Genomic DNA, 26,535 nt, shown 5'->3' with positions numbered 1-26,535 from the left:
GGAAGCCCCGCGAACAACAAGACACTGGCGTGATTATTCGGTGCAATGAGTTTTTATCCATTCTGATGTCCTAATGATGCAGGCATGTTTTTTCTGTTTGGAAAAAAATAAACAATAAATTTTGAAGCAGAAACTCTGAAATACCCTATCTTTCAGGGGATCGGACAAATTTTACATGAGGTTGTGTCTTTCCTCTTCTTTTATTTATAACCCTGATGTTTTTCTGATTCTGTACTGCACTCCTGTTCATGTGCGCTTAGCTCCATCATAGTTTTGGTCCATTTTGTATCCCTTTGCTTTTTGATTTGGACTATGGCATATCATAAAGTATTGTGAATGTGTTGCCTGCTGTTGTCTGTAGCTGTGCCTTTGCATTTGTGTTGCTCCTACTCAGTGAGCTATGCATTATTACTCTGTGTTAAACTGAGTTGTAATGGATATTTTTTCATCTATATGCTATCAGGTTCTGTTAGCTGCTGTTTGTCTGGTATGCGACGTTTATCAGTCCGAAAACATAGCGACTTTCAGATGAATGAATCCCATTCTTGTAATTTTCCTTTTGCATTTGTGTTTTCAAATTGCTTTCATCTTATCCCAAGAGGTTTGTCTTAAGTGCATTGTTTCAAAAGGTTCAAATAGGAACAAATGCAAACTTGCTTGAATTAACTAAGCTTTCTGCTAATTTGATTTGTGATTTCCATCTGTCGCTTATGGGGCTATATTGCACATTCATCAACACTGATTCATCAATATTCTTAATTTTACTGTGCCTTTTATTTTGCTTTCTTGCTCTTTTACAATAAGCAACACAGCCTCTAAACCCAGAATTTATGTATATCTCAGAACTTGGTTAAATCCCTCAGATTGCCCCTGGAATAGCCAGACTAGATGTTATGCAAGAGATCTGTAACCAGGATCTCCTTTTAAAAAGGGGGGGGGGGCTTCTTGAGAATATGGGGGTCTAAATTTGGACAGGACCACCCCTGAAGCTGCTATTTGCCATGCAGGTGAAAACATACAGGTTGCCCCCCCTCTTGTCTGACCAAAGGTGCTTTTCACATAGAGAAAATAGAGCTTGTTTTCAACTTGGAAGAACAGCATGAGGATACGGTTAAGCCCCTCCCCTAGTGCCATGGTCCCGATCCAATTCCCAGGCCTTTCCCAATGGCTGTTTCAGACTCCAAGAAGCAAAGAGAAACTGTTGGGGAGCCTGATCTCTAGCAATGGAGGAGAAATTTGATTCCGTTCGCATTGAATGGCGAACTTTCGGGATTCACACTTTCTGAAACAATGTGCGAAGTGAAACACAGCCATCCGTCGAAAAAGTCATACTTCTCCCTTCAAAGATGGTGGTGATTGTGATTTTATTGTTTATTAAATTTGTGCACCGCTCCTCCACCCGCAGATCTCAGGGTGGCTCACAACATTAAGAACACGGCACAAAAACACAAAATGCAGGATAAAAGCAAGAACAAAAAAGCAACAAGCCAGTAAATAAAGATGCGGAACATGCTGGCAACATCCGCTAACTGCTACTTGGCCCAGGCTGAAAAGAGCTGCTCCAATAGGGGTACAGTTTCCTCCAAGAGAACTCTGGTCAATCAGGGTTCATGTCCCTGGCTGGGAATTGTTGCTTGTGCACATGACGTTATCAAAGACTCACATGTTCCTTCTAGGCTGGGTGTGTGTGTGTGTGTGCAGGGATGTACCTCCAAGCCCATCAGCCTAACCCAGCCTTCCAGCCCTATCCATTTGGCCTGAGACACCGTTTTGGGCAAGCAACACCCACCTGCCCTACAACCGACACCAGGTGTGGGGCAGGTGAAGGTAGGGATTGGCAAAACAAGACTTTGTAGGGACGGCAAAGTCCTTTGCCAGCCCTGTGCTTGGGAAGCCTCTTCCTATGTTTGGTACGAATTGTCATGTGTGCAGTCATGTGTGCAGCATATGCCCTGACCGTTGTGCCCCTGTGTGTCTGGCGGATTTGTGTTCTCTGCATGTCGCTGTGAGGCAAATTCTCTTGCAATGCATGTATATAGGCCTTTCCTAAATACAGGGTGCGTGCAAAGGACTTTCTGATCCTTGCTTCGCTTTTGACATACTAATTCTGCTGGCTTCGCCCTGACAATAGGTGCAGTGTACTGCAGTTCTGACCCCCACTTACCTGGGATTAACCCCTGCTGAACTCAACAGGACTTACTTCTGAATAAGCACTGATAGTGTTGCAGCCTTAGATCGCCAAAGAAGAAGAAGAAGAAGAAGAAGAAGAAGAAGAAGAAGAAGAAATCATCAAGTTTTTTAAAATTTATAGCAGATGCCTTTTTTTTTTATTTCTGCCTTGGGCAGAAAAATTCCCTTGGTCCACCCTGTCAATTCTTTCAAATGTATTCTAATTTGAAATAACTATATAAGTCATTTATATGGGTCACCTGATACTTCGGGCAGCTCACATCGTAAAACGATAAAACACGAAACCATAAAGCAACAAACTGCAGCATAAAAAATAGGTGGCAGCGAGCGAGAAGTGAGCAACAGAACCAGTTTTACAGCTGGACTATAAATACACAACTTGTAAACAGTGGTTCAAAGAGAAGTTAAAACCAAGCCAGGGATACTGTGTGTGCATTATGCATTGCTCCTTCCTGGCATCTGAGGTTGAAAACTTTGCCCAGAGGCAAGAAGCAAACATTTTAAACTTGGCCGCGAGTCTGAAGCCGTCAAGGGGGAGAAAGAAACCTCAATGTACGAAGGAAGTGCTATTGTCAAATCTGCAAAGGAGCCATATTCAAAATACTTGCTACCCTTTACATGTGCTTTGTAAACTGAGTACATTTCTTATTTGTGAAGCCCAGTGTGGTATCCTGTGCCTTTGGCCGCTTCCAAACGACCTCTTTACCGAGCATTCATCCTGATTTGTATGCACAATGTTTGCAGGCAGGTTAGACGAGGTCGGTGATTTATTGAGCATTCGTTTGTGAGGGGAGCTTAAGGTGATGTCGCGCCAAGCAAATGTTACCCTGAACTTTGCAGTGCATTTCCTTTTCCTATTGCGGTAAAAAAAATACCACCCCCAGGGTGTGTGTGTAGGAAGCACTTTCATTGCACGAAAACTCTGATTCAGCTTTAATTGCCCAGCCTGAATTGGCCTGCATGTGATTGAATCCAACCCGAAAACAGCGACTGTCTGGAAGCACCCCATGTTGTTTAATGTGTTTTGGCATCCGCAGGCTATGGTATCCACGTAACACTGTGGTCTGGGTTGGGGAATATGGCGCAATGTGTTTTTCTCTGTATGCCGAGTCCTCAGTGCGCAGATGTGGTAGTGACTTCAGAGCAAGGATGTACAACCTTTCTGCTTTGTTTTGTTGCAATGGCCGCTATGAGCTGGGCCCAAACCAGCGGTGGTGAAGACCAGAACCAAAAGCACATATGAGCCCACTCCTTCCTTCTTTTTATTGCTTTTTCTGACATTCCTTTTTCTCTGTCCCTCTCTTCCTTTTACACCCTGCAGGGGAAGGACAGATCTTTCACTTGCTGACAAGGGGGCCAAGGGCCCCCCCCCAAGTTTCAAGGAGGGGGGCTGGGTCCCCTCAATATTCTGCAGCAACATGTGCACACTGGTGCATGCACGACATGCGCACGTCACACAGCATGCGTGTGTGTGACACGAGCATGTTGCACGCACTGAGTGCCTCAGTCGTGGGGACAGGCTGGCTTGCCTCCTTACTGGAGCCTTGCACTGAACGCTTGCAGAAGACCACATGGAATAAGCCCAGTGTTGGGTCTGCACACTGCTGTAACGCACCTATTCAGGAATATGGTTGTGAGCTTTCTGTAACTGGCGGCCGGTTTGTTTCCAGGACTATTTCAAGGTGCTCATGCTAGTTTTAAAACTGTACATGACTTAGGCCCCAAGATTGGAAAGACCTCTTCATTCCCTACAGCCCCTCCCAGGTGTTATGATCAGCAGAAATGGGGGGGGGTCCTCTTGGTAGTTTGTTTGTTTATTGAATTTATATACTGCCCTATATAAATTCAATACAGCCCTATGGGGGACCTGGGTGGCGCTGTGGGTTAAACCATAGAGCCTAGGACTTGCCGATCAAAAGGTCGCCGGTTTGAATCCCCACGACGGGGTGAGCTCCCATTGCTCGGTCTCTGCTCCTGCCAACCTAGCAGTTCGAAAGCACGTCAAAGTGCAAGTAGATAAATAGGTACCGCTCTGGCGGGAAGGTAAATGGCATTTCCGTGCACTGCTCTGGTTCACCAGAAGCGGCTTAGTCATGCTGGCACACGACCTGGAAGTCGTGCCGGCTCCCTCGGCCAATAAAGCGAGATGAGCGCCGCAACATCAGAGTTGGCCACGACTGGTCCTAATGGTCAGGGGTCTCTTTACCTTTATACTGCCTTATGCCCAGAGGTCTCAGGGGGCAGTTCACAGAAAAGATCACAATATATAAAATCAGAATAAGAACAATAACACAATAATAACCCCCACCAAAAAAGAGCTACATTTTAAAAGGGTATAAGGATGTCAGTCAGGTCAACCAAAGACCTGGTTAAAAAGGAATGTTTTTGACTGGCGCCTAAAGGTATGTAATGAAGAGGGCTGTCTTACCTATAGGCACTAGGGGTGCAGGGCACGCACCAGGGCGCCGGGCTCTCGGGGTGCCAGGCCAAGAGTCTGGGGCCCAAGAGTTGAGTCTGGGGAAGAGCCCGTCTGCCCGTCGCTCAGAGCGCCGCGCTCTTCTGTTGTGGATGGCTCTGCGCCGCCCGTTTGGGGGCAACTGAGACAGCAAGATGCTGAGGCGGCTGGCCAGCTCTGCTGTCCTGCGCAACTAGGACTGGGAAACCAGGGAGGGGGCGCTGGGCGGATCTTTGCACCTTGGCGCCATGTATGCTTAAGACAGCCCTGGCAATGAAGGCGCCGGTTGAACTCCCCTGGGGAGAGCATTCCGCAGACAGGGAGCCACTGCAGAGAAGGCCCATTCTTGTGTTGCCGCCCTCCGGACCTCTCAGGGAGGAGGCACAACAAAGAGGGCCTCAGAAGTTGATCTCAGGGTCCGGGTAGGTTCATATGGAAAGAGGTGGAAACCTCCCTTAGAGGTTTGGGGTGCTGGTGGCCAAGAGTTGGCATTCTCTGTCGCAGCCCCTGACTTCTGGAATTCCCTCCTGGCTGAGGTTGCATGTGGCTTCTTCACTATCGGTGAACACTGAAGACACACCCCTTTACCCTGGCCTATGACACCTGCGATGTGTGTTTTCCTGCGACTGTCATCTGTTTTAAAATTCTGAAATTTAAATTGCTATAATCACCCCACACCTGGGAAGTGCTGGTGGAGGGTGGGGTGGGAGGTTGATAATAATAATGGTCAAGGATAGATATATAAAGTGATGGAGTCAATCTCTTGGCTCTCCTCTGATGCTCTTGAGCAAAGTTAATAAACACGTCAGCTCAGCCGGTTAGAGCATGATGCCGATAACGCCAAGGCAGAGTTAGAAACTGAAATATGAAAGCTAGGAGCTAAATGGCATCTGGTCCACCGTCCCTCAGACCTTGTGGTGGGCCGGACTATATGGGGGGGGGGGAATGAACGAATTCCTATGCCCCACAAATAACCCAGAGATGCATTTTAAATAAAAGCACACATTCTACTCATGTAAAAACACCAGGCAGGTCCCACAAATAACCCGGATATGCATTTTAAATAAAAGGGCACATTCTACTCATGTAAAAACATATTGATTCCTGGACCATCCGCAGGCTAGATTTAGAAGGCAATTGGGCTGCATCCGGCCCCCGGGCCTTGGTTTGCCTACTCCTGCCTTAAACCTAGGTTATGGGTGCAACAACGGAATGTCTAGGCGCGCTTTTTTATAACAAGAATACAAAGCTGAAAATGAATGAACTGCAGCTAAAACTTTTTCATGTGCTCTAGTCCTTCCCCTGCTCACCCCCCTAATATTCTTAAGAGGGTCTCTTCTCCAGTCTTCATAGAGTAGCTGGAAGTGGGGAGGCAGAAAAAGGTCCTCCTTTCCTTCTACTCTGCAGTTTTAATGTGAAATCTTCGGCACAGTACTGCCCCCAGAGCTCAGAAACTGCTCATGCTAATGAGATTCACTGTCGCAAAATGTGCCTAGAATAATGGGAGTTTTGAACGCTGCGCCAAGGTCATGGGTTCAATTCCTTCATTGCAGGGGGTTGGAGTAGATGGGGTCCCTTCTAACTCTACAATTATATGATTCTAAAGTACAGGGGGATTCTTTAAACGAAGTGCAAAAGATCCTCAGATTAGGTGCAGCAAACGTTAACACTTAAGAATAAAATACTTAAAAGTGTGCTGCCGGCCTTGGTGCAAGATCCTCGGGGCAAGACTGCTGGGTAGCTGTACTCACCCTTTTCCATATTGACTTGAGATCAGTGGTTTGTTTGAACTAGAGTCAGAAATACTTGTTGGCAAGGCAAAGACGGGCCTTACTGGCTGCCAATCACAGGGGCTGTTGCTGCACAACCTTATTCCTTTCTGCACCTGTACAGGAAAGCCAGAAGCTCAGACTACAAGCAGCCATCGGGGTGGCCTTTGGGGAGCTCAAATTTCAGGGGTGCCCTGGGTGATGCCACATTTTGCTGCCCCCACCTTCCATTCTACATCATAGTTGTGGCATCCCCAGTGGTGCCCCTGATGCTCTGTGCCCATTGCGTCCAAACTGGTCGTGCTCCCCTAAATCTGCCTCTGCAGCCATTGTCAGGTACCCGATCAGAATTGGGATCCTGGCATGGGGTGGTGTAACATTTTACCCACAAACACACACACACTGTGGTCCCAAATCTGGATTGTGGGGCTCACATTTGCTGCAGTTAGAGTCTCCCCGCACATGTGATTGCAGGCATGGAGGTCCCTGTGTGGATTTGGGGACACGGGGTGGGGGGTGTCCCCATCTGGGTCCCAGGCCCTGTACTGATTATTTTGAAAAGAGAAAGCTTGCACTTAGGGTAAAAAATGACGGACATCATGCTTAATTTGGTAGCTCGCTAAGCCCCACTTTGAGATAACAAAGTTTCCAGTTTGGGCTGGGACCCGAAATTCCCAGATGTGGTCAAGTCACAGGTTATTTTTGACACTCTCCATAAGTCAGAATGTCTGTTTCACAGAGCTGGGGAGCTATTTGGAACATAAGCACAAGAATGCTCCCAGGAATGGATCGACTGAGTGTCCAAAGGCATTATTATTTGCTTGTTTGTTTTAAACATACATGCACCTCCCTAAATAAATTTGATTTAAGGGTGGTTTGCCATCAGGGCAGTTTACAATTTGTAAAGAAGGGCTTAGCCCAGTAGAGAGCACACACTTCAAATGCAGAAGCCTCTGGGTTCAATCCCTCCAGGCAGGACTGAGAAAAGCAAATGATTGCCTGACACCCTGGAGAAGGCAGAGGAAGTGGAGTGCAGAGCATTATGTGGGCTGACTGGGGTGGGCTGTAACAAAGAGACAGAGAGCATGGTTGATTTTTCTGTTCTGAGACCGAAGCCTGCTGAGCCTATGGGAGAAGCCAGAGATCTGGAAATGGGAATGTTCTGAACACTCTCCAACTAGAGTCAAGTTGTATATCTACAAATAAACCACATATCCAAAGGACACCCCAGTCTCCTCTTTGCCCCATTTCCAAAGGAAACACAGACCCTGGGTAAAGCACACCTAGAACTCCTTCAATCATCATAGGGATTGGGGTGGCGTGTAATAAGGCTTTTAAATGTATGGTGTGTATCACACTTGACAGTGATGTTTTGGTGTGAAAATAAAGTGTCCCGGTTTTCATTTCTGCAGTTTTGGAGAGTTAATAGAGGCAGTGTTGTCAGGCTGTCACAATTCTCCTGCACATCCCCTTAGTACAAAAAAAAGGTAAAGGACCTCTGACAGTTAAGTCCAGTTGCGAACGACTCTGGGGTTGCGCGCTCATCTTGCTTTACTGTCCAAGGGAGCCGACGTTTGTCCGCAGACAGTTTTTTTGGGTCATGTGGCCAGCGTGACTAAGCCGCTTCTGGCGAAACCAGAGCAGCACACGGAAACGCCATTTACCTTTCCGTCGGAGCGTTACCTATTTATCTACTTGCACTTTTTGGCATGCTTTCAAACTTCTAGGTTGGCAGGAGCTGGGACCAAACAATGGGAGCTCACCCCATTGCAGGGCTTCGAACTGCCGACCTTCCAATCGGCAAGTCCTAGGCTCTGTGGTTTAGACCACAGCGCCACCCGCGTCCCATCCCCTTAGTACACACCTGTATTATTATTATTATTCCTACTCTGGTCTCTTATTGCACTAATACAGCAATTTTGCAATTCTGACTTTTCAGCTTTACAGCCTAGGCATCTGAGATGTGATGATTCCAGGGTACCATCGACAGTTGGGCTACACAAACTCTAGGGAGAACAGCTCCCTATTCTGTTCCTAATCTAGGTACTGCCTTGTTTTTCTGTTCTCGCTCTCAGCTTTTCCTAGGATAGGGAAGGCAAAGGGTGAAGACGGCCCTCTGTTCAAAACTTTTACTGCAGTTCTTATCCAACGCTGCTGCACTACGGATTAACTATGGATGCTTTTAAAAAGAGTCAACAAAACAATTGCCCTCACTCGAGTTCTAAAAATCTGGTGGTGGCAAGCTAAGTTCAAGGTTTCAGAGCAGATGTGGGGAAACCTCTGGACTGCTAAGCGTTGTTGAACTACAACTCCCATCATCCCCAGCAAGCATGACCAGGGGATGATGGGAGTTGTAGTCCAACAACGTCTGGAGGGTGAAAGGTTCCCAGTTTGAGAGGCTTGGTGTCAAGCTATTGGCTGTTTAGGGCCGGTACAGGTCAGTATGGCCGGAGACACCTGGGGCAGGAGGGTTGATATCAACACATTCATGCAACAGATGCCTGTCTCCCAAATTCATGATCCACAAACACTTCATCTGCCCAGCCACATGCAGCTTCTGCCTGCCTGCCTGCTCCCTTACTTATCCAGCTACTACAATTTTATCCATTCATATTGCTCACCTGCTTGGGTCTACTTCCTGCTTTTCCCTCCCTCCTTCCAAGTACCCTGGTATTTCTGCTTCACCTGAATATTTAGCTGGGGACCAGGATGGGATGAATGGAGGTAGCAACTGAGGACCACCATCACCTAGAGAGCCTAGAGGGAGAGAGAGAGGCAAATGAGGTTTTAGTGCTAGGAATATCGGGGGGGCTTTGGCTGACACGAAGGACTGACAAAGGCAAGAATTGGGTGCTTTTACGGCCCATGGAAAGGGAACCTGCCGGAGATATGGGATCAGGTGGTGCTGGGTAGCCAGAACAAAAGGCTGGGCAGCCAGACCCTGTTGATACGCCCTGGGTCTGCATCTGCAGCCACTGCTTTCAAGGACATGGCAAGCGGCTCTTGACATGTTGAGAACAGCAGGTCCCTGCGGTGGAGGAGATCTCTGGCTGTGCAATGTGCATGGATAGAGACACATTGCTCTCTCCCTCTGTCTCTCTCTGTGGCCTCTTTGAGTGCCCCACCACTAATAAACCTGGCATGCGGTAGCCATGCATAAAAATGGGGGCAGGGTAGGAAATCAGAGGGAAAGACACACAATTCTCAGACCCTACATGTGTCCCTATTTTCCAGGGATGTCCCTGACTTAGAGAAGCTGTCCCAGTTTCTGATTTGATCCCAGAATGTCCAGCTTTTCATTATGATGTCCCTATTTTCATTGGAGGAATGTTGGAGGGTACAGGGTTATCTGACCCCTGAGCCATCTGAAGGCAATCCTGTATAGGGAAGGGTTTTTTAAAAATGTTTAATGTTTTATTATATGTTGATAATTGCCCAGAGTGGCTGGGGCGACCCAACATGATGTGGAAGGGCTATAAATAGTAAAATTATAATTATGTAATGGGATGTCTCAATTTTCATCGGAGAAATGTTGGGGGGGGGTATGCAGTTTATAATTAAAATCCAGGGCTTTTTATTCAGCCGGAACTCACCAGAACTCAGTTCTGGCACCTCCTTGGTGGGCCCCATTGCCATTATGAGAGAACAAGGGAGGTGTTCAGGGTGGAGTTCCGGCACTTCGCTTTCTAGAAAAATACCACTGCCCAAGACTACATACAGTCTTTTCTTAGTTCAAATATTTTATTGCCAGAGACCAAGTATATTCTTTATTTCTTTCCCCCTCTCTTGAGCAGCAGGATAGAAAGGAAATTAGTCTCCTTCAGCCCTAGAGACTTTCTCTCTCTAGGCAATGACTATTTTGTGTGTGTCCAATTGATGCATGACCAGTTACACTGTTCCCGATGCCAGAAAGGGCCGGGGCAGGGTGGAACTGGGCAGAATGAGTGTGAAATGGGCTTACACGCGACCGCTCACCCTGTGAAAATGGGGAGTTTCCTTTATATTCGTAAGCCTCTCTGTCTTTCTCTCTCTGTGTGTGTGTATCTGTGCAGCTGAGAAGGAATGAATTCATTATTATTAAATTTACACCCCACCTTTTTCCCCTCAAGGAGCTCACGGTGGCAAATATGGTTCTCTCCCCTCTCCATTTCACCCACACGACTACCCTGTGAGGTTGGTTAGGCTTGGTGGCTGAGTGAGGATTTGAACGCTGGTCTCCCAGGACTTAGTCCAACACTCAAACCGCTACGCCACAATGGCGTTCCGAGTGAGATGGTTTGCAGCAGCTCAGGGAGAACCTGAGGCACCAATCCTCTGCAGCTCAGCGAGCTCAGAGCGTAGAAAGACAAGCAGCACCTCAAGCCTTTACAGTACAGTGGTACCTCGGGTTAAGAACTTAATTCGTTCTGGAGGTCCGTTCTTAACCTGAAACTGTTCTTAACCTGAAGCACCACTTTAGCTAATGGGGCCTCCTGCTGCTGCTGCGCCGCCGGAGCACGATTTCTGTTCTCATCCTGAAGCAAAGTTCTTAACCCGAGGTACTATTTCTGGGTTAGCGGAGTCTGTAACCTGAAGCGTATGTAACCCGAGGTACCACTGTATTCTAGTAACAAACCCCAATACTTCTGCTCTTGACAGCTTTGCATTCCAGGGATGAGGAACCAGTCTCAACCTGAGGGCCGCCTTCCCTTTCACACAAGTTTCTGGAGGCCGCATGCCCCTGGTGGGTGGAGCCCGAGGCAGGAGTGGGTGGAGCAATGGATTTGGCCTTTGTTCAGTAGGCTAGTTTCTACACACATGCCTCTGTAATCTCCACCCAGACAACTGAGAGGCATGATCAGAGTTAAAGGGCACATTCTAGCTAGGCAAGAACCATAAAGAAGGGTCTGAGGCTTCCCACCCCTGGGGTATTCCATGAACAGGGCAAAACAGGCTTAAAAGGGGTGTGTGTGTGTGTGTGTTTAGTTAATAGCCATACAGTGGTACCTCAGGTTACATACGCTTCAGGTTATATACGCTTCAGGTTACAGACTCCGCTAACCCATAAATAGTGCTTCAGGTTAAGAACTTTGCTTCAGGATGAGAACAGAAATTGTGCTCTGGCGGTGCGGCGGCAGCAGAAGGCCCCATTAGCTAAAGTGGTGCTTCAGGTTAAGAACAGTTTCAGGTTAAGAACAGACCTCCGGAACGAATTCAGTACTTAACCCGAGGTACCACTGTACTTAGTGTATGTGTGGGGTTTTGTGTCAGCATCACTTGTGTGGGTTCTCTTACTATTGGCTCGTTGTATTTTCTTGGTGGTGAGAGAGGTTGGGGGTGCCCTAGAGTGTGGTTGTCTTTGATCGGCTGTAGTGAGATTGTTTTTCTGTGTGTGTGTGTGTTTGGATCAGTTTAACCAGATTGTTTCATATGCTGTCGGCAGATTATTGTTGTTGTCGTTTTGGACTTTGTATGTGATAAAGGGGAACCATACCGGGGTGAAGGCGTCTTCTTCTATTTGTCCCCATGTCAGTTTCAGATTATTGGTTAGTTTTTCTGATAAGGCTGCTTCCCATACTATCTGATACCATTGGTCCATGCTTACTCCTGACAGGTCTCTCCAGTGTCTGGCTATGATGCTTCTGGCTGCTGAGAGTAGGTGGGTTATGAGGTCTTTGTGATGTGAGTGGGCATTATTATCTTGGAAAATGCCTTCTAGACCGTTGGACCCACTGTTCCGCTCACTCTACCGAAGCCTGGTACAAAATGCTGTGTGTTAAAGGTGTTGAACGTGGCCGCGTATACACCATACATTTAAAGCACATAGCACCCCCCCAAAGAATACAGGAAACTATAGTTCACCACTGCAGACCTACAGTTCCAGGCACACTCTACAAACTACAGTTCCCAGGATTATTATGTGCTTTAAATGTATGGTGCGTGTACGATACGATAATCTTTATTGTCATTGTCCCATAAAGAACAATGAAATTGAAAAAAATCTACATCAGACATTCAAAAACCAACAAGCCTGCTATCCCAGCTATCCCAGCCTGGTTAACCCCCTAAAAACTCTGATACCCCATAATTAAATACAATATACTCCCATAGAGACTACCTTATACTGCGTTTAAAACCAAAATCGCATTTGGATAGAAACTTTTTCTCAGGCGGCTAGTCCTAGTCTTTATAACCCTGTACCTTCTTCCCTGTACCTTTCTGGGGTGTGGAACTTACTGCAGACTTAGCGGGCAAATTCCTGAATTCTAGGCCCTGTAACTGCGTCCCCCTCTTATCTTTGCATTCAGCACCTGTGGACTAATGGTTTCTCTCTCACTCTTGTCTTTCAGGTTTATCTGGGGCAGGGCGTGTGCCCTGCAGCTCGTGTCCCTCCAGGTGGGGGGCATCCATCCAGCAGCCCCACTTCCCTTCTCCCTACCCCTCTGGCCTTCAGCTCCATTCCATGGGGGTGGATGGCATGTATGAGAAGAGCAGAATGCTGAACATACAGAACAGCACGTGGGGCAGCCGCCAAGAGTGGTACCAAGACAGTTTGGTGACAGGACCACCCAACCCTGGTATGAAGGGATGGGGGATGAATTTGATTCAGTTTGCGTTTACTTGCTTAATTTGCAATTTCTAAAATGATACATTATTATTATTATTATTATTATTATTATTAATTGAATTTATATACCGCCCTGTACCCAGGGGTCTCAGGGTGGTTCACAGAATAAAATCTAGGTATAAAACCACAAATTACATAATAAAAACAAAATCAACCCAATAGCTCCCGCCCCCCCAAAAAAACACATTTTAGAAGGGCATAGGATGTAAAATCGGATCAACCAAAGGGCTGGTTAAAAAGGAACATTTTTGCCTGGTGCCTAAAGGTGTATAATGAAGGCACCAGGTGAACTTCCCTGGGGAGAGCATTCCACAGACGGGGAGCCACTGCAGAGAAGGCCCCGTTCTCGTGTTGCCACCCTCTGGGCCTCTCGAGGAGGAGGCACACGAAGGAGGGCCTCAGAAGATGATCTCAGGGTCCGGGTAGGTTCATATGGGGAGAGGCGGTCCTTGAGGTATTGCGGTCCTGGGCTGTTTAAGGCTTTATAGGTCAAAACCAGCACTTTGAATTGGGCCCGGAAACTAATTGGTGGCCAGTGCAGCCAGAGCAGGATCAGTGTAATATCCTCAAACTGTCTTGCTCTGGTGAGCAACCTGGATGCTGAGTTCTGCACCAGCTGAAGTTTCCAAACCGTCTTCAGAGGCAGCCCTACGTATAACGCATTGCAGTAATCTAACCTTGAGGTTACCAGAGCATAGACAACAGTAGTTAGGCTATCCCTGTTCAGATAGGGGCGTAGCTGGGCCTACATGAACAGAAGCAAGGCCAGAGCTTTTTTTACCCTAAAAAAGTACCAGTGCTCACCAGCAAGCAGGCAGAGGGGCCAGCATGTGGGGAAGGGGCATGGCCTGAGGCCAAGGCTGGGCGGTGAGGGTGGATTAGCTGCTTGATGCTCCCTCATCCACCCCCCCACCTACTGGGTTCTTCCGCACAGGTGAACAGGCCTCTGTCGCCCAGGAAGGAGGCAGCAGGGCTCCAGGAACCTGTCAAAGCATCGCATCTCCTTCTCTAAGGTCGACAAAGGCTTCCCGGGTTTGGGGAAGGAGGCATGATGCTCTGACAGGCTCAAGAACCCTCCCACCTCCACCTCCCCAAAAAGGTGACGGTTCTGCGTACTGTTGTATACTGCCAGGAAAAAAGCCCATGCTTTGATCTCTGCAGTCCTCTTAGCTTTGCAGTTCTCCAGCCATGCAATGTGTACATAAGTGCATATACTAGGGTAGGGTGTACATTAAAAAATATACCAAGAGGACATAGTGTCATTAGGGAAATGGCTTTGTGAAGACGATAATGATGATGATGATAATTTATTTCTTATACCCTGCCCATCTGACTGGGTTACCCCAGGCACTCTAGGCATTATAAAAACTAGGGATTATAAAAACAAGACATCAAACATCAACCAAATAGTATGGGAAACAGCCCTACTAGAAAAATTAACTAATAAACTGAAACTGACACGGGGACAAACAGAAGAAGACGCCTTCACCCCGGTATGGCTCCCCTTTATCACATACACAACCCAACAGGACAATGACAATAATCCACCAACAGCATACAAATCAATATGGCTAACCTGATCCAAAACACCCACCCAACTCACTCACACACGAAAACAAAGATCACCACAGCCAATCACAAGCAAACAATCACACCCTAGGCCAACCCCAACCTCTCTCACCACCAAAGGAACACAAGTGAACAACACAAGCAACGCTGACACCAAACTCTACATACATTAAACATAATAGAAACACCGCCACCCGACCCCACCCCCATCCATCTTCCCTCTCTCCACCCCCCCTTTCTTTTTTCTTTCTTTTTTCTTCTCCCCCTAATGCCTCAACAAATGAAACGGATTTGTAAAAATGTTACATGGAAGAAGAAAAAAAAATACGAGGCACTACACTTCTGTAAAACAAGAAAATCCTTAATAAAAATCCTTAAAAAAAAATCCTTAAAAAAAAAAAGACATCAAACATCAAAAGATGTGTATGTTATGCGGAATTGCATATAAACATGTTTGTTTGGAGAAATTAGTGCTAAAATGCTGATAAATCTTTATGAGGGTGTGTGTGTGTGTGTGTGTGTGTGTGTGTGTGTGTGTAAACTGAACTGAAGGTTGGAAAAATGAGAAACTCAGAATGACAAATTTGCCTGCCTCCTTCTGTCTGTATAGAACTAGGTATTAATGTTTATTTATATGCCTGCTCTTCCCAGGAACTCAAGGTGGTGCAAATGGTTCTTCCCTCCTGATTTTATCCTCACGACAACCTTTGAAGGGAGGCTATGCTGGGAGAGAGTGAGCAGCCCAAGGTTACTTACTGAGCTTCACAAAGACACACAAAGATTGCCCTTTCCTGCAGTCTGGAGAGTATGAGCTAGGCTTCCCGAGGGGCTAGATCAGGTGTGGAGAATCCATGACCCTCCAGATCTTGCTGGACTACAACTCCCATCATCCTCAATTATTGACCAGGTTTGCTGGATCTGATGGGAGTTGGAGCCCAAGAACTTCAGGAGGGGGCACAGAAGAGTTCCCCATCACTGGGCTAGCTAAATCTCGTGCTTACATCTGTGCCATACATTTAAAGCATATCCCTGCTCCCAAGAATCCTGAGAACTGTAGTTTACCCCCCAGGGAGCTACAGGTCCCAGGATTCTTACCAAACTACAGTTCCCAGGATTATTGTTTTTTTTGGGGGGGAGAACCATGTGCTTTATATGTAAGTGATAAGAAAAGCAAGTTTGGGAGAGGGATGTAGAGTAGAGAAGTGGCGTGGTGTTCATGCTTGTGTTCTCATCCCTTTCTCCAATTTAAGCTGTTTCTCGTTTGTGGCTTTCGCTCCTTTCAGGTTCCCAATGCTCTGTTCCGGGTTTTTGTATCAACAGCAAGTAGCTAGTCCCCCAGAGAAACTTGAGACAGCAGTCAAGGGAAGAGGGAATGCCAGGACTTGGCAGTCCACTGCAGCTCCTAACCAATCAGGGCCGCTTGTTCTACATCTAGGGCCAGTTTCAACAGCTGGCACCCTGGCTCACTGCCCTCTGTTTGCTGACATCTGCCCAGGGTTAACAGGTGCTTAGGTCTAGCCACCATTTAAATGTCCCCGCAATGTAACATCACTCCCAAGATTTTGTGGGATGCGTTTACAGTGGCTGAAGCCCAGTCCTGCTCAGATAATTGTTGTTGCTTCTGGAACTGCCTGCATATTGTGTCAAACATCAGTGTCGGGTTGGTTTGAGGCAGAAGTTCAGGTCAATTTGCTTTTTAATACGAAACTACCAAATTCGCCGGAAGAAAACGCAAGCCAAAAACACAGCTGTTGCCCGAAACTTGCATTTCTCTGAATTTTGTGATGCAGTTTTCCCATCGAGTGATGTGCATAAAATCCTGCATGTTAGGGGGGCAATTGTGTTTAAAAATGCACTTATGTGAGAACAGCATACGAAACATGCATGAGGTTAGGGGGAGATTGCTTGGGGAAATGTGCACTTTCTACTTTTTTGTGAGGACTTGCAAAAGACATTGCAAGCTGATGCAAAAATGTGGAGAACTGAACTGAAGATGGGGAAAAGCAGAAGCTAAAGCTAAGAGATTCACCCATCCCTAGATGTGGGTATGCTCTTGTAACAACAGGCAAGCTCTGGGTTTCCCTCAAAGTCCTTACCTAAGGAAGTGATGCCCATTTACTTGGCAACGTTTTGGGTTTTCAGTCTGAAACCTTGGAGAGCCGCTGTCAATCAGTGTAGACAGTGCTGAGCTAAGTGGACCCAGTGCTCTGCCTCTGTATACGGGCAGCTTCCCATGCCCCTATCTCAAGGGGTAACCAGCTCACCTTCGTGCATTGGATGCAATGTGGCATGTTCACACAGAGTCCATAGAAGGCATGCTCTGCAATCCCATAGTTCAGTTATGGGGTCCAGTGTCATAAGCTGCGGCAGTAGCCATTGGTTCCAGTGACCACAGTCGGAAGTAGTAATGCTTCTGAATATTAGTCGGTGGAAGCCGCAGGAGGGGAGAGTGCTGTTGTGCTCGGGTCCTGCTTGTAGGTTTTTCACAGGTGGACCACTGTGAGAACACGGATGATGGACTCAATGAGCCATTGGCCTGGTCCAGCAGGCTCTTCTTATGTTCTTGAACTGGGATTGGGTTGATTTATGGAGGATAGGCCTCTACAGTGGCTTTATGGAGCAGTATGCCTCTGTAGAAAATATGGAGGCAGTGAGAGATTTTACTTTCTTGGGCTCCATGATCATTGCAGATGGTGACAGCAGTCACGAAATTAAAAGATGCCTGCTTCTTGGGAGAAAAGCAATGACAAACCTAGACAGCATCTTAAAAAGCAGAGACATCACCTTGCCAAGAAAGGTCCGTATAGTTAAAGCTATGGTTTTCCCAGTAGTGATGTATGGACGTGAGAGCTGGACCATAAAGAAGGCTGATAGCCGAAGAATTGATGCTTTTGAACTATGGTGCTGGAGGAGACTCTTGAGAGTCCCATGGACTGCAAGAAGATCAAACCTATCCATTCTGAAGGAAATCAGCCCTGAGTGCTCACTGGAAGGACAGATCCCGAAGCTGAGGCTCCAATACTTTGGCCACCTCATGAGAAGAGAAGACTCCCTGGAAAAGTCCCTGGTGTTGGGAAAGATGGAGGGCACAAGGAGAAGGGGACGACAGAGGACGAGATGGTTGGACAGTGTTCTCGAGGCTACCAGCATGAGTTGGACCAAACTGCGGAAGGCAGTGGAAGACAGGAGTGCCTGGTGTGCTCTGGTCCATGGGGTCATGAAAAGTTGGAAACAACTAAACAACAAATGCCTCTGTAGTTGCTGGGGAAGTGAGATGAAGGGTTGGCACCTTCACATCTTCATCGTGGGCTTCTCAGTGGCATCTGTTTGGCCACTTGGGAAGCAGTATGTTTGACTGCACAGACCTTTGGTCTGAGCCAGCAGGACTTTCCTTATATTCTTATACTACAGACTTCAATTTATTACCCATTGAATCCAGTTGGAATAATATGGGATAACTGTTCCATATTGTCCTACCCACTGAATCCAATTGGAATAATAATGGGATAACTATTCCATATTGTCCTACCCATAAGGGTTCTTCAAGCTGAGTTCCATTGCAGTGCTTTCTGTCACTGAGACCTTTGCTAAGTTGCTTGCTTATTTAGCAATGTTACAGCTAAAGAGTTGGAGGACTTCATCCAATTTCTGATGAAAAAACAAAGTTAGCAAAAGGTCAGGGAAGCAACACAGGCTCGAGGCCCATTCAACATCAAGTCCCAAACCTTTGATGTTCTCCTGCTCCTGAAAAAAAAGGAAGATGGCTGTCAAATGCTTGAAGCAGGGTTTTGTGCTCTAAGGCCAACTCTAAGGCAAGTTTCTGCTCTATAACCAACCCTTAGTACTTGTTTTTATCCTCTCTTCCATTTTACTTCTTAACTCCTACCCATCAGTGGACAAATATTCTCATTCACATCTCACATACACATCCCAGAAGTGGAGAACTAGGGTCCTCCAACTTATTATGGTAATAGAATCTTCATTTTCATAGTTTTTTTTAATATTAAATAAATAGTATGTTACTAGTCCTTATCACTCTAGAGATCGGTTTGGAAAGTGGCTAGAGCAGCAGTTCTCAACCTGTGGGTCCCCAGATGTTGTTGGACTACAACTCCCAGCATCCCTGAGCTCTGGCCTTGCTAGCTGGGGGTGATGGGAGTTGTAGTCCAACAACATCTGGGGACTCCCAGGTTGAGAAAGGCTGGGCTAGAGGGACACTGCACTACTCAGTGAATCACCAATCTCACTTGGGCATTTGTGGTGCTGTTGGGTGCCAGCAATCTTTGACAGCAGCAGACTGTTCCTTTTTCCCCCTGATGCTAGATCAAATGTACTTAGTACCACTAAGTTGTGAGGCATTCATTCATTGGGGTGGATGAACATCCCCAATGTTTGGATTTTTTTTGTGGGGGGAGCTTGTTGTTGTTGTTTAGTCGTTTAGTTGTGTCCGACTCTTCGTGACCCCATGGACCAGAGCACGCCAGGCACTCCTGTCTTCCACTGCCTCCCGCAGTTTGGTCAGACTCATGCTGGTAGCTTTGAGAACACTATCCAACCATCTCGTCCTCTGCTGTCCCCTTCTCCTTGTGCCCTCCATCTTTCCCAACATCAGGGTCTTTTCCAGGGAGTCGTCTCTTCCCATGAGGTGGCCAAAGTATTGGAGCCTCAGCTTCAGGATCTGTCCTTCCAGTGAGCACTCAGAGCTGATTTCCTTCAGAATGGATAGGTTTGATCCTCTTGTAGTCCATGGGACTCTCAAGAGTCTCCTCCAGCACCATAATTCAAAAGCATCCATTCTTCGGCGATCAGCCTTCTTTATGGTCCAGCTCTCACTTCCATACATCACTACTGGGAAAACCATAGCTTTTACTATACGGACCTTTCTTGGCAAGGTGGAGGGGTCCTTAATGAAGTCCTCAGCCCCAACCTCCTGACTCCTCTTGCTTTTTGCTAACCCATGAGGTTCTGCAGCCTTCTAAAACGATGAGAACTGCCATCGCATAACATAAAGGGGGCTGGACTGGATCCCTTACCACTTGAGCATTGAACACTCCTGCCTAGAGCCTCAATTCCCACACCAGCTTTGTGTGCTGCCCAGCCTAGTATCTAGATGAAATATACTGCTCTTTCCTCCCCCTCCTTTCCCAGGCCACAGAGTTTCAGGAGGTCCATCCTGTTTATTGGGAGAGTTTATCTATCATTTGTAGATGAAAGAGGAAGTGCCCCAGATTGACCCTTGTGGGGAGTGATTGGTAACATCTGGAGACGCTTTGAGTGGTTTCCTATTATTATTATTATTATTATTATTATTATTATTATTATTATTATTAAATTTACTTAAACTTATTAGTGGCTTTTTTAATTTACAAAAAGTAACTCAAAGCGACTTACAGGCATACATGCATATGTAACAGAGAATTTTAAGACAGCATAAAATTAATCAGAGGGTAACTTTAAGACAATTGCTGCTGAAATTCTAAATCACCTCCACCAAGTTTATTCCTGTGGCTTATTGCTCTCTAATAATGAAACAACTCATGTTGTGATAAATCCTGACAACTGCTGCTATCCTTCATGTGGTTGAGTCACGTGTCACAGATGATAATAATAATAATTTATTATTTACCGTATACCCCGCCCATCTGGCTGGGTTTCCCCAGCCATTCTGGGCAACTTCCAGCAAAATATTAAAATACAATAATTCATCAAAGATTAAAAGCTTCCATAAACAGGGCTGCCTTCAGATGTGTAAAAGTCACGATGGTTGTTTATTTTTTTGACATGGGGGGGGGCATTCCACAGGGTGGGTGCCACTACCGAGAAGGAACTCTGCCTTATGGTGGTACCTCAGATTAAGTACTTAATTTGTTCCGGAGGTCCGTTCTTAACCTGAAACTGTTCTTAACTTGAAGCACCACTTTAGCTAATGGTGCCTCCTGCTGCCTTAGCACCACCAGAGCACGATTTCTGTTCTCATCCTGAAGCAAAGTTCTTAACCTGAGGTACTATTTCTGGGTTAGCTGAGTCTGTAACCTGAAGTGTATGTAACCCGAGGTACCTCTGGTATTTCCTTCCAGCAGCTAAACCAAACGTTGGCAGGTGCAGAACTGATAAGATGCCTTGTTAGTGACGTAGCCTTCTTTCCCCACCAAGACTTCCAGGAAGCAAATATATGGCGTTTCATCTATTGTCTGAAAAACATGTCCAAATTATTTGATAACCAAATAGCCTGTGATTTCATGGAATTGTAGAGTTGGAAGGGACCACGAGGGACATCTAGTCCAACCTCCTGCAATGCAGGAATCTTTTGCCCAAGGTGGGGCTCGAAGTCACGACCCTGAATTTAAGAGTCTCATGCTCTAGCAATTGAGCTAACATTAGTAAAGTGGTGCTTCAGGTTAAGAACAGTTTCAGGTTAAGAACGGACCTCCGGAATGAATTAAGTACTTCACTTGAGGTACCACTGTACAGTCATACCTCGGGTTGAATGTGCTTCAGGTTGAACATTCTCAAGTTACGCTCTGCGGCAACCCGGAAGTAACGGAGCGCATTACTTCTGGGTTTCACCGCTTGCGCATGCGCAGACACTCAAAATGATGTCACGCGCATGCGCGGAAGCAGCAAAACGCGACCCGCGCGTGCGCAGATGCGCAGTTGTGTCTTCCGTTCTATTCAGGATGCGAACGGAGCTCTGGAACGGATCTTGTTCGCATCCCGAGGTACCACTGTATGCCTCTTTTTTTGGCTGGTGCACATTCTTTTGGGTTTGATGAACTGCGTTTGAAAATGCAGAAAAGCACAGATTTTGAAGGACAGCTGTGCTTGGGTTCGCAGTGCAACTTGGATAGGGTCACGTCTAAACACATTTCTGCCCTGTCCCTAACAACCCACACCACTTCCATCCCAATGTTCTGGGTTGTGTTATCGTGTGGTCCCCGTCTACAAAGACAGGCCATGCTACTGCTGTTTCTCTCTCTCTGTGTGTGTGTTTTTCTCTGTGTGTGTTCATCCATCTGTGCTGTTTTTAGATCCTATGCATGGCCTCCCCTCTTCTGACTTCCCTTCACTCCTCAACCTCTCCCCCCTCGGCCCCCCACATCAACCACCACCACCGCCCCTCCCTCCCGCCTCATTTCCCCTCCGGGCTTATACAAGTGTGTTTCCTCCTTCTGCATTCTGCAAAGATCTCTCAGCAAAAAAAAAGAGAGAGAGAGAAAGCAGAGCTGGTGGGGATGTGGGGACAGAGCTGGGGCGAGTCGTGGGGGTATGTGTGTGCGTTGGGGGCTGGGGCGGAAAGTGGAGCAGCGGGGAAAGGGGGAAGGGATCCTGACAACACTATGTCTGGGCCCAGGCCAAGCAGAGACACTCTTCACCAAGGGGGCCTTTTGGATCTCATTGCTTCGGGGGCTGCAAAGGACTTGGGGAAGGGGGGGCAAGGGAGCAGGCAGTGTCGCCTCGCATTAGAGCACTGCGGCTGATGCCGTGGCTCTGCGTCGCCTGCGGAGATCTGAGTGCCTGGCTTCGCGGCGGCAGAAGAAAGGTCACCGTTCAGACCACATCTCCCCTGGGATAAAAAGGTTAAACCCTTGTGGGCTCCCCGAACCCGCCCACTGTCCTCCTCTCCTGGAGACCCTGGTCCCCAAACCCGTGGTGCCCCTCCAGTCCCTTGCACTGCGCCAGCCACAAAGAAGTGTCCCCCTCCCCTCCGTGCCCAACTCAGGAAACGCAAGAAAGACGCTTCGCCAAATGAGAACTTCTCGTTTGCAGAGGCCTCAACTCTTCAGCCTCATCAGCTCAGCCTCTCTCTCCCCTTCCTGCCTCCATTTGTTGGTTTTCCTCTCCCTGACTCTTAACCCCATATGTCTTGGGGTTGCAGTGGAAGAAAACTCTGGCTATTTCTCTACACACACAGACACCCAACGCTGCAACCGGCATCGGTTCTGCACCTTGAGTGTGCAGCGATGGATTAACGAATTCTTAACACCGACTAATTAATCATTCATTAACTCTTTATAAACTATTAACGAACAGTTGTCACTGCGAACAAGCACCATACCAGTTAGCCCTGGGGGGGAAGAGACAGGATGAGAGAGGAGTGGTGTGTGTGTGTGTGTGGAAAGCAAGGCTTAGAGGTCAGTAGCAGAGGCACCAACTTCTCTGGAGGTTTGAGGGGGCCGGACGCGATGTCGTGACATGGAGCCCTCTGAACACCGAGGAAGCTGTGTCCCTCAAAAAAAGATTGGGGGACTCCAAAGTGCATCGGCCCCCAGGAGCTGGCGCTCTTGGTTGGTAGGATGAAGGCATGTGGGGTGCAGGCCTGAGATGGAAGATGTGGGGCTCAGGGTGGAGGAGTTTAGGGGTATAACCCCCTTGTGGCCTGGCTCTAGGTGTAAGGGTACCCTGGGCATGGTGCCCTCTAGTGGCCCGGCTTGGTTAGCAAGGCCTTGGCAGAGTTAACAAGAGGTGAGGAAGGGAATACGTTTATATATTTTTAATTAATTTAATTTAAATGCCACCCTTCAGCCGAAGATCACAGAGCTGTTTATAGTACAGTGGTACCTCGGGTTACATACGCTTCAGGTTACAGACTCCACTAACCCAGAAATAGTGCTTCAGGTTAAGAACTTTGCTTCAGGATGAGAACAGAAATTGTGCTCCAGGAGCAGCAGCAGGAGGCCCATTAGCTAAAGTGGTGCTTCAGGTTAAGAACAGTTTCAGGTTAAGAACGGAATTAAGTACTTAACCCGAGGTACCACTGTATTAAAACACATAATAACCAAAGTAACCGAGTGGATCCAGCCGACGTTTTAATGTGTCATAGTGCCCCAGAGAAATGGTACACTAGAGCATCATGGGAAATCAAAATGGAGCGCCTATTGGGGCAACTGCCCAACTGTGCCAGTTTTTGCAGAGGCAATCAGGGGTTTCCTCAGGTTCAAAAATCCGCCCCTAAAATCTCCCCTTCCGTGGTTGGAATAAAAATTATGCAGGTTCGATTCTGGTCTGACTTTGGCGAGTCTGCCTAATGTTATTTGGATAGGCTATTTCCCCACCTGACACAGGAAATTTGTTTTCGTTGGGGAGGGTAGGTAGGAACTGGGGTAAAGTAAGGTATTTGTGGGAGGTGGTGGGGAGTCACACAGTGCACAGTTTAACTCTGGGATTGGCTCGTGTGAAATGCCTGTGACAGCCAGAATGGCTTTAAAAGAGGATTGGACAAATTCATGATTGTCCAGGGTTTCAGACAGGCTTCTCTTAGGCCTAACTGAAGATGCAGGGGGTTGAACCCGGAATCTTCTGTATGCAAATGAGACACTGTGCCAATGAACTGTAGCCCTTCCTCAGAAGTCCTGGGTTCAGATTTGCAGTGGGTCACTGATGTGCTGAGAGAACCGGCACGGTTTAGTACTTTGAGCGTGTGGCTAGGACTGTGGATCCTTGGCTTCAAATCAGTGCACAGTGCTCACTGGGCAACCTTGGGCACTGTCTCTCAGCCTAGCCTCCCTCACAGGGTTGTTGTGATGATAACATAGGGGGAGGTGGGACCATGTGCACTACTGACTTGAGCACCTTAAAGAAGGGGTGAGATATACACCTTTAGACGCCGGGTGAAAACATTCATCTTCAACCAGGCCTTTGGCAAGAAATGTCCTTTTAAATGTGCTTGAGGAGTGGAATTACTGGTTTGCTTTTGTTCTTATTTTTATTATGTATTTTATATATATATATGGTGGTACCTCAGTTCTCGAACATAATCTGTTCCGGAAGACCGTTCGAGTTCTGAAACGTTTGAAAACTGAGGCACAAAGGGCTGTCGGCAGATTCAATTGAGAAAATTGAAAAACACACAGCGGAAGCGAGGCGCATTTGAAAACGGAAGCATTTACTTCCGGGTTTTCGGCGTTTGGGTTCCAAAATGTTTGTCAAGGGAGACGTTCGAGAACCAAGGTACCACACTGTATATTGTAATTTTATGTTGTGAACTGGCCTGAGATCTGCGGATGAAGGATGGTATGATGATGATGATGATGATGATGATGATCTAACAGCAGCAACAGCAACAACAGCAATACAAGATGGTATAATAATAATAATAATAATAATAATAATAATAATAATAATATAGCTGACCAGGATTTGAACCTGGATCTCCCCAGCCCTAGCCTACCATACTAGTTCATTCTCAATAACAATTACAACCACCTTGCACATTTGACATGCAATAGGAATCATGATTAATAAATGAAGATGATGTAAGGGGGGTGGGTGGGGGTGGGGGGGTTTGCCTTCCTTTCTTCATATCTCCGTTCTGCAATCCAACCACCAGATAGTTGCCAACAGCTGGAGAGTGGCTTGGACCCTGAACACCCGCAAGGTGCAAGCACCCAAGACCTAGATGAGTCCCAAATCCGTTTGCAGCTGAAGCGCAAATTGCAAAGGAACCGGACGTCTTTCACCCAGGAGCAGATAGAGGCGCTGGAGAAAGGTGAGGAAGGGACAAAGGTGGCTGACAACAGGTGAGGTTGCCAGCTGGCTAGAATTTCATCTTTCTGGTTAGCAGCCCGAACTGGAGCATTTTGAGCGAGGGAAAGAAAAACAGCGTCCGCTGTTTGCACTTTTAGCAGATGTGTGTGCACATCATGTGTGCGCATTAACTGAGTTGCAACTGAGAGAGCTTTTCTTAAAGGTAAACAAGGCAGACTCATCCATCCCATAATGAACACATGGCAATTGCCTCTGATAAACGGTGTGCAGAGGTGGGTAGCACCGCTTTCTATCTGCACATATGTGCCTTTGCCACCTTACAATTCAAACTAATTATAGTCAACCCCCTGCAATTCAGGAATATGCAGCTGTCCCATACGGGGATCAAACCTGCAACCTTGGCATTGCCAGCCCCCCAACTGAGCTATCCAGAGAGCCATCCAGCTGGTTAGGCTTGGAGTCCAAGACTTGAGTCCACTTACCTTCACCCTGAGGTGCCTCTCAGCTGAGGGGCTGCCATCCTTATCAGGCAGGTTATGGTTAAAAATCTTCTTATTCCATCCATATTTGATTTCCTACTTGGATAGCCTGCACAGTGTATGTGTGAATTAGGAAGGGAATTAGGAAGAGATTGTGCGTATGTGTTTTATTGATGTGGGAGACCCCATGACCCGCACTAGCCTTCCATGGGTATAGCCTCTCAATTCTTCCCAAGTTGCAGTTCCCTCCAAATGGGGTGTGTGTCATCACGATGCTAAACAGGGTTGACTCCTGTAGTCTCTTCCTTCTGTTACCTAAGCTGACTTGTTAGATGGCAGCAGGTGAAGAAGATGGAGAGGGGGAAACCAAGGTCTTTTTGATGCATCCTGGGACGCTGTAGGTTAGAGCCTAGGACTTGCCGATCAGAAGGTTGGCGGTTCGAATCCCCGTGATGGGGTGAGCTCCTGCCAACCTAGCGATTCGAAAGCACATCAAAATGCAAGTAGATAAATAGGTGGGACCGCAGGTGGCGCTGTGGGTTAAACCACAGTGCCTAGGACTTGCTGATCGAAAGGCCAGCGGTTCGAATCCCCGCGCGACGGGGTGAGCTCCCGTCGTTCAGTCCCAGCTCCTGCCTACCTAGCAGTTCAAAAGCACGTCAAAGTGCAAGTAGATAAATAGGGACCGCTCTCTAGCGGGAAGGTAAACGGCGTTTCCATGTGCTGCGCTGGTGCTGGCTCGCCAACTGCGGCTTAGTCACACTGGCCACGTGACCCGGAAGCTGTCTTCGGACTAGCGCCGGCTCCCGGCCTCTTGAGCGAGATGAGCGCGCAACCCCAGAGTCGGTCACGACTGGACCTGTTGTTCAGGGGTACCTTTAGATAAATAGGTACCGCTCCAGTGGGAAGGTAAACAGTGTTTCCGTGCGCTGCTCTGGTTCGCCAGAAGCGGCTTAGTCATGCTGGCCACATGACCCGGAA

The 26,535-nt window shown here is 47.3% G+C and overlaps 2 protein-coding genes across 4 annotated transcripts in view; both read left to right on the top strand.

The window, feature by feature from the left end:
* IRF3 (interferon regulatory factor 3) overlaps window positions 1-26,535 on the top strand; it is a 336,177-nt gene that overhangs the window by 210,763 nt on the left and 98,879 nt on the right. The gene's annotated exons all lie outside the window — the stretch shown is intronic.
* Window positions 1-26,535, top strand: part of LOC128400364 (paired box protein Pax-6-like) — a 51,059-nt gene that overhangs the window by 14,470 nt on the left and 10,054 nt on the right. For all 3 annotated transcript variants that reach the window (XM_053362547.1, XM_053362545.1, XM_053362546.1), the window contains exons 3-4: window positions 12,744-12,971; window positions 24,918-25,076. In XM_053362547.1, the coding sequence (XP_053218522.1) occupies window positions 12,857-12,971; window positions 24,918-25,076 (274 nt within the window). In that variant the 5' untranslated portion in view covers window positions 12,744-12,856. The remainder of the gene's footprint in view (window positions 1-12,743; window positions 12,972-24,917; window positions 25,077-26,535) is intronic.

Source organism: Podarcis raffonei, chromosome 13 (genome assembly GCF_027172205.1).
Source record: "Podarcis raffonei isolate rPodRaf1 chromosome 13, rPodRaf1.pri, whole genome shotgun sequence".
Lineage (NCBI taxonomy): Eukaryota > Metazoa > Chordata > Lepidosauria > Squamata > Lacertidae > Podarcis > Podarcis raffonei.
Note: the sequence above shows the minus strand (reverse complement) of the source record. Positions and strands in the feature narration are given on the sequence as shown.